General features: G+C 39.3%; 1 protein-coding gene across 1 annotated transcript; it reads left to right on the top strand.

Moving 5' to 3' along the window:
- The first annotated feature begins 2,417 nt into the window (after positions 1-2,417).
- On the top strand, positions 2,418-12,465 carry DDX53 (DEAD-box helicase 53). The gene is made up of 5 exons (XM_019433542.2): positions 2,418-2,490; positions 2,569-4,360; positions 5,334-5,352; positions 10,662-10,771; positions 12,216-12,465. The coding sequence occupies exons 1-5, from the start codon at positions 2,418-2,420 to the stop codon at positions 12,463-12,465; spliced, it is 2,244 nt and encodes a 747-aa protein (XP_019289087.2).
- The last annotated feature ends 921 nt before the right edge of the window (positions 12,466-13,386 follow it).

Below are 13,386 nucleotides of genomic sequence, written 5' to 3'. Positions count from 1 at the left end.
TACATGAGGTAAGTATTACTGTGTTATTCCATAGATAGCAGAGCTAAGGCATAAGTAGCTTAGAACTTGCTCAAGGACTCACAGCTAAATATGGTACAGAATTGAGATCAGACCCCAGTTATTTGGGCTCTTGTGTTCAGTTTTTTTTTAAATGTTTATTTATTTATTTTTAGAGAGAATGGAGTCCGGTAGGGGCAGAGAGAGCAGAGAGAGAGAGCAGAGAGAGAGAGAGAGAGAGAGAGAGAGAGAGGACCCCAAGCAAGCTCTGTGCTGTTAGCATAGAGCCCAATGTAGAGGGCTCGATCCCAGGATCCATGAGATCATGACCTGAGCTGAAATCAAGAGTCAGACATTTAACCAACTGAGCTACCCAAGTGCCCCTAGGCTTTTGTGTTCTTGACAACTATTCCATACTGCTGCCACTTCTTTAGACCCTATAGTATTAATATGGTTCTGTGCACAAAGCAAATACACCAATGTGTAGAATGATAATGACAGCTTTTGCCATACTATATTGCACCTGCAGGATAGAATAATGGCCAGACACTTATCATCCAAGTAGACCATTTCTACATGTATTTATAAACTATAAAGTGCTATGTAGATGTGAAATCAACTACAATTATTATAATTACCAATTGTTAACTGGAATTCCACAAGTCTAGGTTGCCTTAGATTATCAAAGAAGAGTAAATGAAAATACTGTCAAGATTATTTCTAAGGAAGTCCCACCAGCAAGAATGCTTTAAGATGACAACATTAACTCATTTACAGTAAAACTTTGTGGAAATTACAGTTTAAAATGATAATATTTCTTAATATTTTACTCTCTTATTGTTGTCTATCAAGTGTAAGGTAAGGGACCGCCCTAAACAAAATGGTGATGAATGTCTTAAGCACACTCCTCTCTTTTCTTTCATTATCTTTCTTTTTACCTTCAGATATACTTTACCAGAACCCCCAACCCTTCCTTCTTTGCCTCTGTTCTATAAGAACCTCTTAGCCAGGGGCTCCACTAGAATGCATCTAATTGACAACTTTATACTTTGGGATGTGTGTGTGTGTGTGTGTGTGTGTGTGTGTGTGTGTGTGTTGTAATAACAAGTTAATGAGGTATCAAACCATAACCCATGGGATAAATACCTAATGGGAATATTTCGGAAATAAGCGCTAAGCCTGTTACAGAGATATTCAAAGCAAAGGATATCACATTGGTGGCCCTTAATTTAGGTGACAATCAGTTTCTCCAACTGGTAAGGCCAATCATAGATGGTAATGAATGATCCTGAAGGCACAATCTCTCTCAGTACCTCTAATAGTTATAAAAGTCTTCTATCCCAGTAATTTACTAAAAGGAGATCCCCCCCCCCAAAGTGCACTGCTTTTGTACATAGTTACCCTTCTCCCTAATTCTATGACTTTCTTTCATTTCATGATCATGCCTTCTACTTTCTATCGCCGACATGAAACAATAGGAGCAGAGACAAGTCACTTCACAGAAGAGTGAGAGCTCCTGTGTCTAAGCTAAGAAATGGTTCTGAATTTATACTCTCAAGGATCTGCTGAGCATTCCTACTCAAGTCTGTAAGTATATTAGGGCCTGGATTTCATTCTCTCTTTGATGAAGAAGAAAAATAAAATGACCCTAACACATCCAACACCTCTAGAATTCTGTGGTTCTGTAATACATGGTATTATTCCATGTAAAGATGAAGCCCTAGACAGAGAAATATAGTATACTCTTCATTAACTAAAAGCCACATTGAACTAAAATTTCCCTTTTTAATAATGAACTAAAAGATACTGGGAATGCTTTAAAACTCCTAGCATAATTCATAAAGAGGTGTGGAAGACTTGTAATGTGTCTGGTCAAAATACATATGGGTGAATAACCACATGAAAAAAATTCATTAATCAATATTCACCCAGAGCAGTGTTTCCCAAATTGTATGGCTAAGATACAATTTGTTAGTTAGCAAGAAGTGCTTTTAAACAGGTGGTGGGCCCTGGAGGGTCAGTTAGACTTCACGACTTGCTTCCAAAGAATAGAGTGATAATATTTATTACTATGATGGAAAGCTAGAAATAATAATTTTACAGTAGGAAAACCCTGAGTAATACTACTTAACCAAATGACCAAGGTTAAAGTCACCAGTGATGGCTCATGTTGCAGTGTGCCTTTAAATTTTGCATCAGATGTGCCTGCCGACCACATCCTAGTATCAAGTCCTCTGATTGGTCAGGCCTTCAAAGCCCTGCCCCCAAGTCAAACAATAGTTCCCTCTGTAACAGCTGCTTAGCTAAGGCCGGGCGACATAGTCCGTTGGTCAAGAGCCTGATGAGAGAGACCTCGGACTACATCGTCTTCCAACTCTAGGTAGGCAAGAGGCCAATACCAATCTCACCATTACTCAGCAATGGCCTGGGCCCCAGAGAAAAGGGAAGAGCCTAATCCAAGAGATTTCAGAGCCGGTCGGGATGACAGAGGTGGTGCCAGTGGCGGTGGTGGTGCCAGTGGTGGCGGTGGTGGCAGAGGTGGTGGCAGTGGCGGCGGCGGCAGCAGCAGAGGCAGGGGCGGAAGTGGCAGGGGCAGGAGCTGCTACGTGGAGGTCTTCGGCCCCCGAGAACCACCTCTGTGCTTTAAATTAAATAACAACATGATTGGTGTGGTGATTGGTCGTGGTGGATCCAAGATAAAAGACATCCAGAGTACGACCAGCACCAAAATACAGATCATGAAAGGCGATTCTGAAGCAGAGGTGAAAATTTTTGGTACCAAGGATATGAAAGCAAAGGCCAAGGCGGCTATAGAAACTCTCGTTAAAAAACAAGAACGAAGCTACACTTCAGAATCCAGTGTTGATAATGCTGGCCCTCAGCCCTTTGTGGGACGAGATTTTCACACAGATACCACTGGTAGACAAGTTCAGCCACTGATAGAGTGGGATCAGGTCAGGGCAGAAGTCGTAGAGTGGGAAAAAAGAAAATGGGCAGATTTACCACCAATTCAGAAAAATTTTTATGTAGAATCCAAAACAACAAGGTCAATGTCTCGAGTTCAGGTAGATATGTGGAGAAAGGAAAATTTTGACATAATGTGTGATGACTTGAAAGATGGTGAAAAGCGTCCCATCCCCAATCCCATCTGTAAATTTGAGGATGCTTTCCAACCCTATCCTGAACTTATGAAAAACATTAGAAGAGCTGGTTTTCAAAACCCAACGCCGATTCAGTCACAGGCATGGCCAATTATTCTACAAGGAATCGATCTTATAGGAGTTGCCCAAACGGGAACAGGCAAAACTTTGTCCTATTTAATGCCTGGGTTTATTCATCTCAATAATCAACCAGTATCGAGAGAGGAAAGGAATGGACCTGGCATGCTGGTCCTTGCACCCACTAGAGAATTAGCTCTTCAGGTGGAAGCTGAATGTTCTAAGTATTCATACAAAGGTCTTAAAAGTGTTTGCATATATGGTGGTGGGAATAGAGATCAACAAATACGAGACATTACCAAAGGAGTAGACATCATTATTGCAACTCCTGGACGACTGAATGATCTGCAAATGAATAAGTTTGTCACCCTACAAAGCGTAACCTACTTAGTCCTAGATGAAGCAGATAAAATGCTAGATCTGGGGTTTGAACACCAGATAATGAAGATTTTATTAGATGTGCGCCCAGACCGCCAGACCATTATGACAAGTGCAACCTGGCCAGATACCATTCGTCAACTTGCTCAATCTTATTTGAAAGAGCCTATGATTGTTTATGTTGGCACTCTGGATCTAGTTGCTGTAAATACAGTGAAGCAAATTGTAATTGTTACCACAGAAGAAGAAAAACGATCTCTTATCCAAGAATTCCTAGAGAGCCTGTCACCCCAAGACAAAGTCCTCATCTTCGTCAGCAGAAAACTTGTCGCTGATGACTTATCCAGTGATTTAGGCATACAAGGTATCCCTGTACAATCACTGCATGGTGACAGAGAACAACATGATCGTGAACAAGCACTAGAGGACTTTAAAATCGGACAAGTGAAAATATTGATTGCTACCGATTTAGCATCCAGAGGTCTTGATGTTAATGATGTCACCCATGTGTATAATTATGACTTCCCCCGCAATATCGAAGAATACGTACACAGAGTGGGGCGTACTGGAAGAGCAGGGAGGACTGGCATATCGATTACCCTCATGACTCAAAATGATTGGAAGATTGCCACTGAATTGATTAAAATTCTGCAACGAGCAAATCAAAGTGTCCCCAAAGATCTTATAACAATGGCCGAACAATACAAGTTACATAAGCAAAAAAAGGACCCAGGAAGAAAATCAAAATCTCGTGAAAAACCCAAGAAGTATTGTTGATATCTACGTTGAAAAGTCATACTACACTACCTGAAGATTGAAGATATGTTAAAGATCTATAATATTCAAGATACATCAAAAAGTTTTGGAAACATATTAGCAGCTTAAGGACATTTACCCAGTTATTAAATACAAGTTTCCAATGTTGTGTATGTTCCTTAATAAAATCAAAAGTGTTGGAAAAATCAGAGAGTGAGAGATTATGTGGGAAAAAATTAAATGTGATGTGTTGGTTCAAGTCTAGTTTTTTTTTTTTTATAGCCTGCCATGTCCATCTGTGTCTTCTCTAACAGACTGGGAGCAGACAACAATGGTGCTTTTCCTGCTTTAAAAAGCTGCACTGAATTGAAACATAATTATCATCAAGTTTATCCTGGTCAAAATATTCTATTTTCCCCCAGTGGTTAGTTCCACAACAACCCCTAAAAATATGTCCATTGTCATTCCCTAATTGAAAAAAAATTCATTAGAAAATAAATGCTCAGTCGTCTAGTAGATTCCACAATTCTGTTTCTATCACTAACTTTTGGTTAAAACTTCTGTGGAGGCCACTTACCTTCTGAAGGCTTCACTTTCTTCACTAATACATTGGGATGGTTGTAGTAAATAATTTTGGGGTCCCCTTCACCTCTAAATTCTATATTGTAACCAAATTTGTGTAACTCAGCCTTTACTAACACTTTATTTTCTAATCTAGGAAGAAAAATCACATCATTGTGTAACAAATTGGAACAATGAAACCCTTTTTAATGACAGGATAGTACATTCTTCATTTTTATTGATTTTTGAAATGTGACTCACATTTATCTTTATTTGCTTTTCACCATATTTTATTTTTCAATTTGTCTTGAAAAGGTCAAAACATCATTTATACATAATGAGAAAAATTAATGTGAAAGAAAAATATATCTTACATACTAGGAAAAACATTAAAAATTCAACCAAATGACACTTTTGCCATAGGAAACAAAAAAATTTTTTTTTCATTTTACTTAGAGAGAGAGAGAAAGTGAGCAGGAGGGGGAGAGGGGCAGAGAGAGAGAGGGAGAGAGAATCCCAAGCAGGCCCCACATTCAGCCCAGAGCCTGACGTGGGGCTTGATCCTATGACCCTGAGGTCATGACCCAAACTGAAATGAAGACTCAAACAACTGAGGCACCCGGGTGCCCCACTACAGGAAGCAATTTTAGTTGAACTCCGAATTTATAATGTATCTCAAATGTTTTATTTAGAGGCAATACAAATCTTCTCACATTCCAAGAAGTCCTCCCAAAGATGCTCAATTTTAAAATTCAATGTTTATGAGAACTTAAGAGTTAGTCAAGCCTTACAATCTCCAACAAATTAAAAAAAAATTAACACAGCCATCTTTTTTCCCCAGCATCCCCAGCAGTGACCACAACAAAGTAGTCAGAAATTAAATGACATAAAGAGGTAAATACTCTAGGTTAAATCCTGGCTTCAAAGGCTCTTAATATAGGCCTCAATATTTCTTGATAAAATTCATAACAATGGTTAGCATTTTTGAGTGTTTGATATACAAAAAGGTGCTTTATCATCTAATTTATAATCTTTATAAAAAACCCACTCAGAAGGTAATCTTACCCCTAATTTTCAAAGAATGGAACAAGATCAGAGAAACTAACTTGCCTAAGGTTACTAAATCTGGTTAAAGAGGAGTTACATGATACATTAACCCAGTTGTGCCTGATTCCAGTATTGACATTCTTTTCATTTTAATACAGTTAATGTGTGCAAGACAATATGCTTATTTATCTACAGGTTGCCCATACATTCAGATTTAGTGAAACAGAGTGGTATGTGCAGATTTACTCTAATGCAAAAGCAGTCTAGAGCAGAACCTGTGACAGAAACTCAAATGGCCCACTCCCATTCACTGAGAGTAGAAATGATGAATGTTTAGCAAGTCAGAGTATATGTTATTTGTCAGAATTCCTCTTAGGGACAACACTATATTTGTTAGAGAAAAGTGTAACAATTAAACCACTTTGAGATAGCTTCTTCAATCATGTTCAAGTAACAACAGCAAAAATTATCACTCAACATCCACTCGTAAGACAAGGAGACAATGTACATTTCTTCTCAAACAAACAACTGAAAACAAGAGCCGCTGTATGTGGAAAGGTAAGCATAGACAGAACGGGGGTCCTAAACCAGGGGCATTTTGGGCCCTCCCTCCAGCAGACATTTAACCGTATGTGGAGACAGCATTGGTCTTTTATCAGGGGCTTGGGTGGGAAGGTGTTACTGGCAGCTTGTTGGTAGAGGTCAGGGATACTGTGCAAATACTTTACCATCTACAGGACAGCCCCACCCAACACAGAATTTTTGTGCCCAAAACATTATTAGTACTGAGATGAACAATCCCTAAAGGAGCATGAACAAAACAAAACAACAAAAACCAGTTGCACAGTAACCAAGAAAGGACCTCAGGAGAAGAAAGAGGGTTTTAAATGATATCTTTTAGGAAAAGTAAGATAAAAACAAAGAGGGAGGCAAACCATAAGAGACTTTTAAATAGAGAGTACAAACAGGGTTGCTGGAGGGGGGTTGGGTGGGGGGATGGGCTAAATGGGTGAGGGGCATTAAGGAGGGCACTTGTTGGGATGAGCACGGGTGCTATGTGTAAGTGATGAATCAATTCTACCCCTGAAATCATTATTACACTATATGTTAAAAGAAAAATAAAAAAAAATGACATGGGTTGTGGAGAATAAAACCCCACAACCTTCCTATTCTTGGCATAATCTGCACCACTGGTTCCCCATCAGGGCCAATTTTGACAATGTTTAGAGACCGATTTGGTTGTCACAACTTAAGGGAGGGGAGGGGTACTGGCATCTCCTGGGTTGAGTCCAGCAGTGCTGCTAAACATCCCACACTGCACAGGACCACCCCCCAAAACAAAGAATCACGTAGCCCAAATGTCAATGGTGTCAGAGTTGAGAAACTTCAGAATCAATTAAGCAAAACATCACTCCTCAAATTTGTCTGCAGAGAACCCAAGAAGGGAGTTTAGCAAGGAAAACAAAGGGTTGTTTTTTTGTGTGTACTGTTTAACAGAAAACCCTCCGCCAACCTCCCTATGTTTGGTATCACCTATATCAATGATTCTCAGAGTTGATTTGCCCCCTAGGGGACATTTGGCAATGTCTGGAGACATTTTTGGTTGTCCCATCCAGGCAGCAAGATTGCTATTGGCATCTAGTGGGTACAAAGTCAGGGATAAACATCCTATAATGCACAGGATAGCACTAAAACAATGGACTTTTCAGCCCAAAATGTCTATGGTATCGATGTCAAGAAACTGTGATTTCCATCGACTGACAAAAGTTTTGTGAGTGAACTGTTTTTTTGTTTTTTGTTTTTGAAACTCAAAGAAATATTGAGTTCTGCATCCACATTGGAACAGAATGAAAGCTGATCACTGACCATGCAGTGACACAGGAGACAAAGTATGAGGATTCAGCCAAACTCAGTTATTCCTGTACAGTGCTTACTATGATGATTCCCATTTAGTAGGTGCTCAACAAATACGCCCTGCTTCACCCATCACCCATTATATAATGCTTCTTCACCGCAATCCTGGATGCTCTTAGTCACAGCATCTGGAAAACCCTTTCTCCTTCTCTTCTGCCAGGTCAAATGAGATTCATGAGTCTGTGTCCAGCCAAAGTGCCACATCTTCCCGAAGATCCTACCTGCTCTCCTCCAATTCAAAACTTTTATAATTCTTGTTATCTACCAATAATGTTGATATTTGTACTGTATTAGTTTGCATTCCTGCAGAGACAATTTTGAAAAATTCAAAATAATTAACAGAAATTACACTATCAAATATTTAAATACACTATACAAATGTAACTAACAGTTCAACTAGTTTATCCTGTATGATTGAAAAATCATGAGACAACTGTCCAGAGCTAAATCTGCATAGGAAGCTAGTATGGTGTACAATCAAGGTGGAATCTTCAAGTTAGTAAAGACAGGAAAGTCTATTCCAGAACAAATTTTAACAGTTCAAAAATACATAACACACATACAGACCAGGACAAATGATCAATCATCAAACTCTTACTATGAAAATAAAATCCCCACTAGATTCTTGCTTTTTGTAAAAGTAAAATAAATTGAAGCTCACTCATAAAGGAAAATAATTTCTGATATGAAAGTGGAAAAAAATTTTAAAGATAGAAGCAACTAACAATGTAAAAATGAAATGTCAATAATACCATAAAAGGCACAGGAAACAAAAATAATTTAAAATATATAAAACAGTCATAGTTACTGATATTTAATATACAGAGATTTTTACCAAGGAAAAATAAAGGCTGGGTTCCAAAATAGACATATGGGCAGAAATGGAAAAGGCAATTCACCAAACACACAAACAAGTGAACAATACATGTGAAAAACCACTTAACTTCTTTCTAATCAAACAAATAAAAATTAAACCAATGACATAATGTTTTCCCTAGAAAATTGGGCTAGGAATAAAAAAATAAGACTGGAAATACCTAACACTAGTAAGGATGCAGGGAAATAAACACTGATAAATTAAAATTTGGTAAAATCATATTCCTTGGAGGAGTAGTTGGGATTATGTATAAAATCAGTGTTTAATACTTATGTTTAATCGACTAATGACCCAGTAATAATCATATCTAGACATTTACACTAAGGAGATCATCATATATACATACCAAGATGTACATACAAGGCTATTTGCCACCGGGATGCTTTCAAGAAGTAAATTAAAACTTTTTTTTAAGTTTATTTATTTTGAGAGAGGGAGAGTGAGCACAAGTTGGATAGGGGCAGAGATAGAGGGAGACAGAATTCCAAGCAGGCTCCACGCTGTCAGTACAGAGCCTGACATGGGGCTCAAACCCACAAACTGTGAGATAGTGACCTGAGCCAAGATCAAGAGTCAGACACTTAACTGACTGAGCCACCCAGGTGCCCATGAAAGAACTAAATTTTAGAAAACAACACTCAAAGTCCAATGACAGGATACAAATTAAATAAACTGTAGCATATCTATTCCCAATCGGGAATAGAAGAAATCATGTTCTTTAAGAATATTTAAGAGTAAAAAGGGAAGTTCATAAACTCATCTATTTTTAGAAAATGACACTGGTCCATATACCTATATAGAAAAAAAGCAGATGAGGGGGTGCCTGGGCGGCTAAGTGGGTTAAGCATGTGACTTCGGCTCAGGTTGTGATCTCATAGTTCCTGGGATGGAGCCCTGTGTCAGGCTCTGCACTGACCTCTCAGAGCCTGGAGCCTGCCTCAGATTCTGTCTGTCTGTCTATCTGTCTCTCTCTCTCTGCCCTTCCCCTGTTCACACTCTCTCTCAAAAATAAACATTTAAAAAAAAAAAAAAGAAAAAAGCAGATGAGATAGACACACATTAATGACAGTCATAGTTTTCTATATTGTGAAATCATAGGTGGTTTTAATATTTTTCTAAAATTTCTGTATCACTTTGATTATAACAAAAATGAAATTGTATATAATTTTTGAGTGACTGACTCAAAAGTAACTTCATGAATAATAAAGTGACTAAAGCAATTAATCAAGAGGCACTGTAGTTGAAAGTATTCAAAATATAAGCATCTCTTCTGCTTCCCCCATTAAAATGTAAAAATCATTGATAGGAAACTTCGCTGTTTTCCACCACTGCATCTTAAGGGCTGAAAACAATGCTTGTGGGACATAGGAGGAGCACAGTAAATATCTGAATAATTTGGCAAAGGAAAGAATAAATGAAAATAAATACGTTACTTTATTGTCATTGAGCCAAAGTGAGCTTTTCTATTTCTGTTCCCTATTTTGTCTGTTAACATCTACTGGCCTATACCTCACCTCACCTTCTGTTTCATAATAAGAATAATGCTAAGTGTTCTCACCAGAAAACAAAACAAAAACGAAGGAACACAAGGCACCTTTAGGAAGGACTAGATATGTTTACGTCCTTGATTGTGGTGATGGTATCGCGGGTGTTTCCTTAGGTCTGAAGTCATCAAATTGCACACATTAAATATGTGTAATTCTTTGTATATACATAATACCTCAATAATGCTAATTTTCAAAAAGGAAGAACTGGGGATGGCTTCCAACTTACGTTGAATAGAGACCAAATGTCCTTTTCCGTGTGACCAATGGGAACTCTGGTTTTGGTTTTTTGGGGTGTTCTTGTTTGTTTGTTTGTTTGTTTTAATAATTACATGGATTTCACAGTCAGGTTTTCTAACTCTTACGTAGAAAAATAAAGTAAAAACTGATCAGATGACATTGTTAAAGGAAGCAAATGCCACTGCAGTACTGAACAAGAGGATTCCAGTTTTACTTAAAAATCCTAACTACAGCTATATGTAAATATCCTCATGCATGTTTGTCAGTGCTTAGGGACAGACTGGTCATGATACATGAGAATACTAATAATAGCCACCTCTGGAAAGTTAGGTTGGGGGGAAAACAATTACATAGCTCTATTACTTCTGTAATAAAAACTACCTTATGTATGAACACCAGAGACAGTGTGTATGTCGACAAGACTAAGCTGAAGACTCAAGCATTTGAGCTTCTTTTCCAGGCAAACGTACTGCAGAAACTCACAGAAATCTACTTTTGTGCAGAAATAAAACTTGGTGGTTCTTATGGTTTTACCTACAAAATTCAGAAATGTTGTTGCTTTAGGAAGTAGCAAAAACTGTGTGAAGAAGCACAAAAAGGAAGACATAATTACTTACAGATTATATGATGAATTCTGTCCACGTAAAGAAATAGCTTTCTAATGCCCTAAAACAAATGAGCAAGAGGAAGAGGAGGAAGAGGAGGAAGAGGAGGAAGAGGAGGAAGAGGAGGAAGAGGAGGAAGAGGAGGAAGAGGAGGAAGAGGAGGAAGAGGAGGAAGAGGAGGCCCTCACAGGAAGGGACGTTTTCATCTCACTTTACAGAGGCTCAAAGAGGTCACACAGCTTTCCCACAGGAGATGAGTAGTGGAGCTAACTCTGTGCTGAAAATCATAAACTCAGTAAAGAAGCAGGGTAGAGTGTGCAGAAACACAGGAGAGATGAGAAAGGGGAAGCATATGGATACCTGACTTTGTACCAAAAAAGTACCCCGTGCAGGGATTTTCACTCTTGGCCAACTTTTTTCTACTCCTCTCCCTGAGCCTTAAGTATCTCTGTAGCTTTCGAGCACTGGAGAAACCAGCATAGTACGCTCAACGTCTAAGATGACAGAACTACAAACGCTGATTAATCCAATCAGACTTCTGTGAAGTCCTTTTAAAAGATCAGTCTCGACAATGTTCACTTAGACATTTAGTAAACTATGAACCACAGCAACAAGAAAAGGAATGTGCCCCTACTATGTACTACACCTACATAAAAAACGTATTCAAGACATAAAGACTGCAATAAAGCCTTCATATTCCTGGCCTGGGGCGGGGGTGGGGGGGGGGAGGAGGAGAGTGCAAAAGAAGCAAACTAACCTGCAAGGGTATCAAGTCTACCTTCAGTAATCAATTGATAACCACTATTGTCCGAATTTCTGCGAATACAATTACAAAGTGCCACCTTAGCAATACTGAGGGCGGCAGACGCTGGCGGGTTACCTACTGAACAGCCGCCCCCACCACCTCCCTCTTAGTTGCTGGCGTAACCCACTCCCCATGATTCAGTTGGAAAAGCCAGAAAAAAACCCAGCCTCCCCTCCCTTGCAGCTCCAGCACAGGCATGTGACACAAACCTGCCTCTGGGACTGACAGGAGAGGGTGCTTGGCAACCTTAAAGAAAGATCTTCCCCCCTTAAGAACAGAGGCATGCAAGGATAAACTCTCCTTTCTGCTTTTGTACATGGTTGTGTCAAGACATGAGGTTTTAACAGGCATTTTAGACGAGGACGAGGTACATCTGAAGACCACCAATGCGTTAGGTGTGATGGAATATAGCTGTGGAAAGCACCTGGGGCCTGGCTGTGCTTCTGAAATAAAGCCGGTGTGGCAGCCACGGAGCCTGAGGAGGGGTGGTCCTCAGATCTCTGTTCGAGAAAGAACTTACTGATCAGTTGCAAGGAGCGCAGGTAGCTGACAGCCCCCAGCTGCAAACAATGCACGGCAGCAATTGCGCGGAGGACAAGTACTTCCGGAAGTGCTGGCTAGTGACTGAGCACAGTGGGACACCAGGACTCAGTCATTTCTGCCAAACATGGGACTCCTCTATGGAATATATTTTCATTAGAGCTCCCTGTTAGGCTGGTTCTGAGTTTCTCACACGGCCTCAGTGGAGTCTTATGCTCTTGCTACCTAATCCTTCCTCCTTTCCCCCCAGGAATCCCTTACTTCAGCACTTTGCATTATATGAAATAAACATCTTTATTATTTAAGTCACTATCAAAATTATATTACCAGCAGCCCAAATCATCTTAACTGATCAACTGGAAAAACAGCCATATGGTACCTTGTGTTGAGGCAGTGAATTTCCCATTATTACGCAGAGTCTTCAATGAGGGACACTTTACTGGGATGAGAGTTGACTGTAATAAGCAAGTTAAACCCGTCCTCTGGATGTTTATTTAATGGGGGCATTACAAACAAAGGCTTCTACAGAAAGCTGATATAATTTTATAGATATTTGGAAGCATATCAAACAAGCCCAGGTTTTGAACAGTCAGTAGCAATTAGAGGAAGAAGTGAGAAACCAGCAGGGTAGAACACTTGAGCAGCAGTCATGAAAAGACCCAATATCAAGGTCATCTGAACCAATAGCTTTAACAGCATTCACACTTGGCTGCACCTGGAGTACATCACTGGCTCTGACAGATTTGAAATGTAGCCGACCAAAGAATTTCTTGCAACCAACAACATAGAAGGGCTCTGGGTGAATAATTCTACCTAATGGAGATACACAGTCAAAAACAATAGGAAACCTCTCTTGAACACAAGGAATTAAAAAAATTTTTTTTTTCCACACAGAAGGGGAATA

The sequence above is a fragment of the Panthera pardus genome, unplaced genomic scaffold (assembly GCF_024362965.1).
Source record: "Panthera pardus isolate Hobbes unplaced genomic scaffold, ASM2436296v1 HiC_scaffold_27, whole genome shotgun sequence".
NCBI classification, from domain to species: Eukaryota; Metazoa; Chordata; class Mammalia; order Carnivora; family Felidae; genus Panthera; species Panthera pardus.
Note: the sequence above shows the minus strand (reverse complement) of the source record. Positions and strands in the feature narration are given on the sequence as shown.

Excerpts from the sequence above, each read along its gene's own strand:
- DDX53 (XM_019433542.2), top strand. The coding sequence starts at position 2,418 with ATGGCCTGGGCCCCAGAGAAAAGGGAAGAGCCTAATCCAAGAGATTTC. Across the intron at positions 2,491-2,568 it reads CGGTCGGGATGACAGAGGTG|GCAGGGGCGGAAGTGGCAGG; the intron begins GTGCCAGTGGCG and ends GCAGCAGCAGAG. Across the intron at positions 10,772-12,215 it reads AATCCTAACTACAGCTATAT|AACAGAGGCATGCAAGGATA; the intron begins GTAAATATCCTC and ends TCCCCCCTTAAG.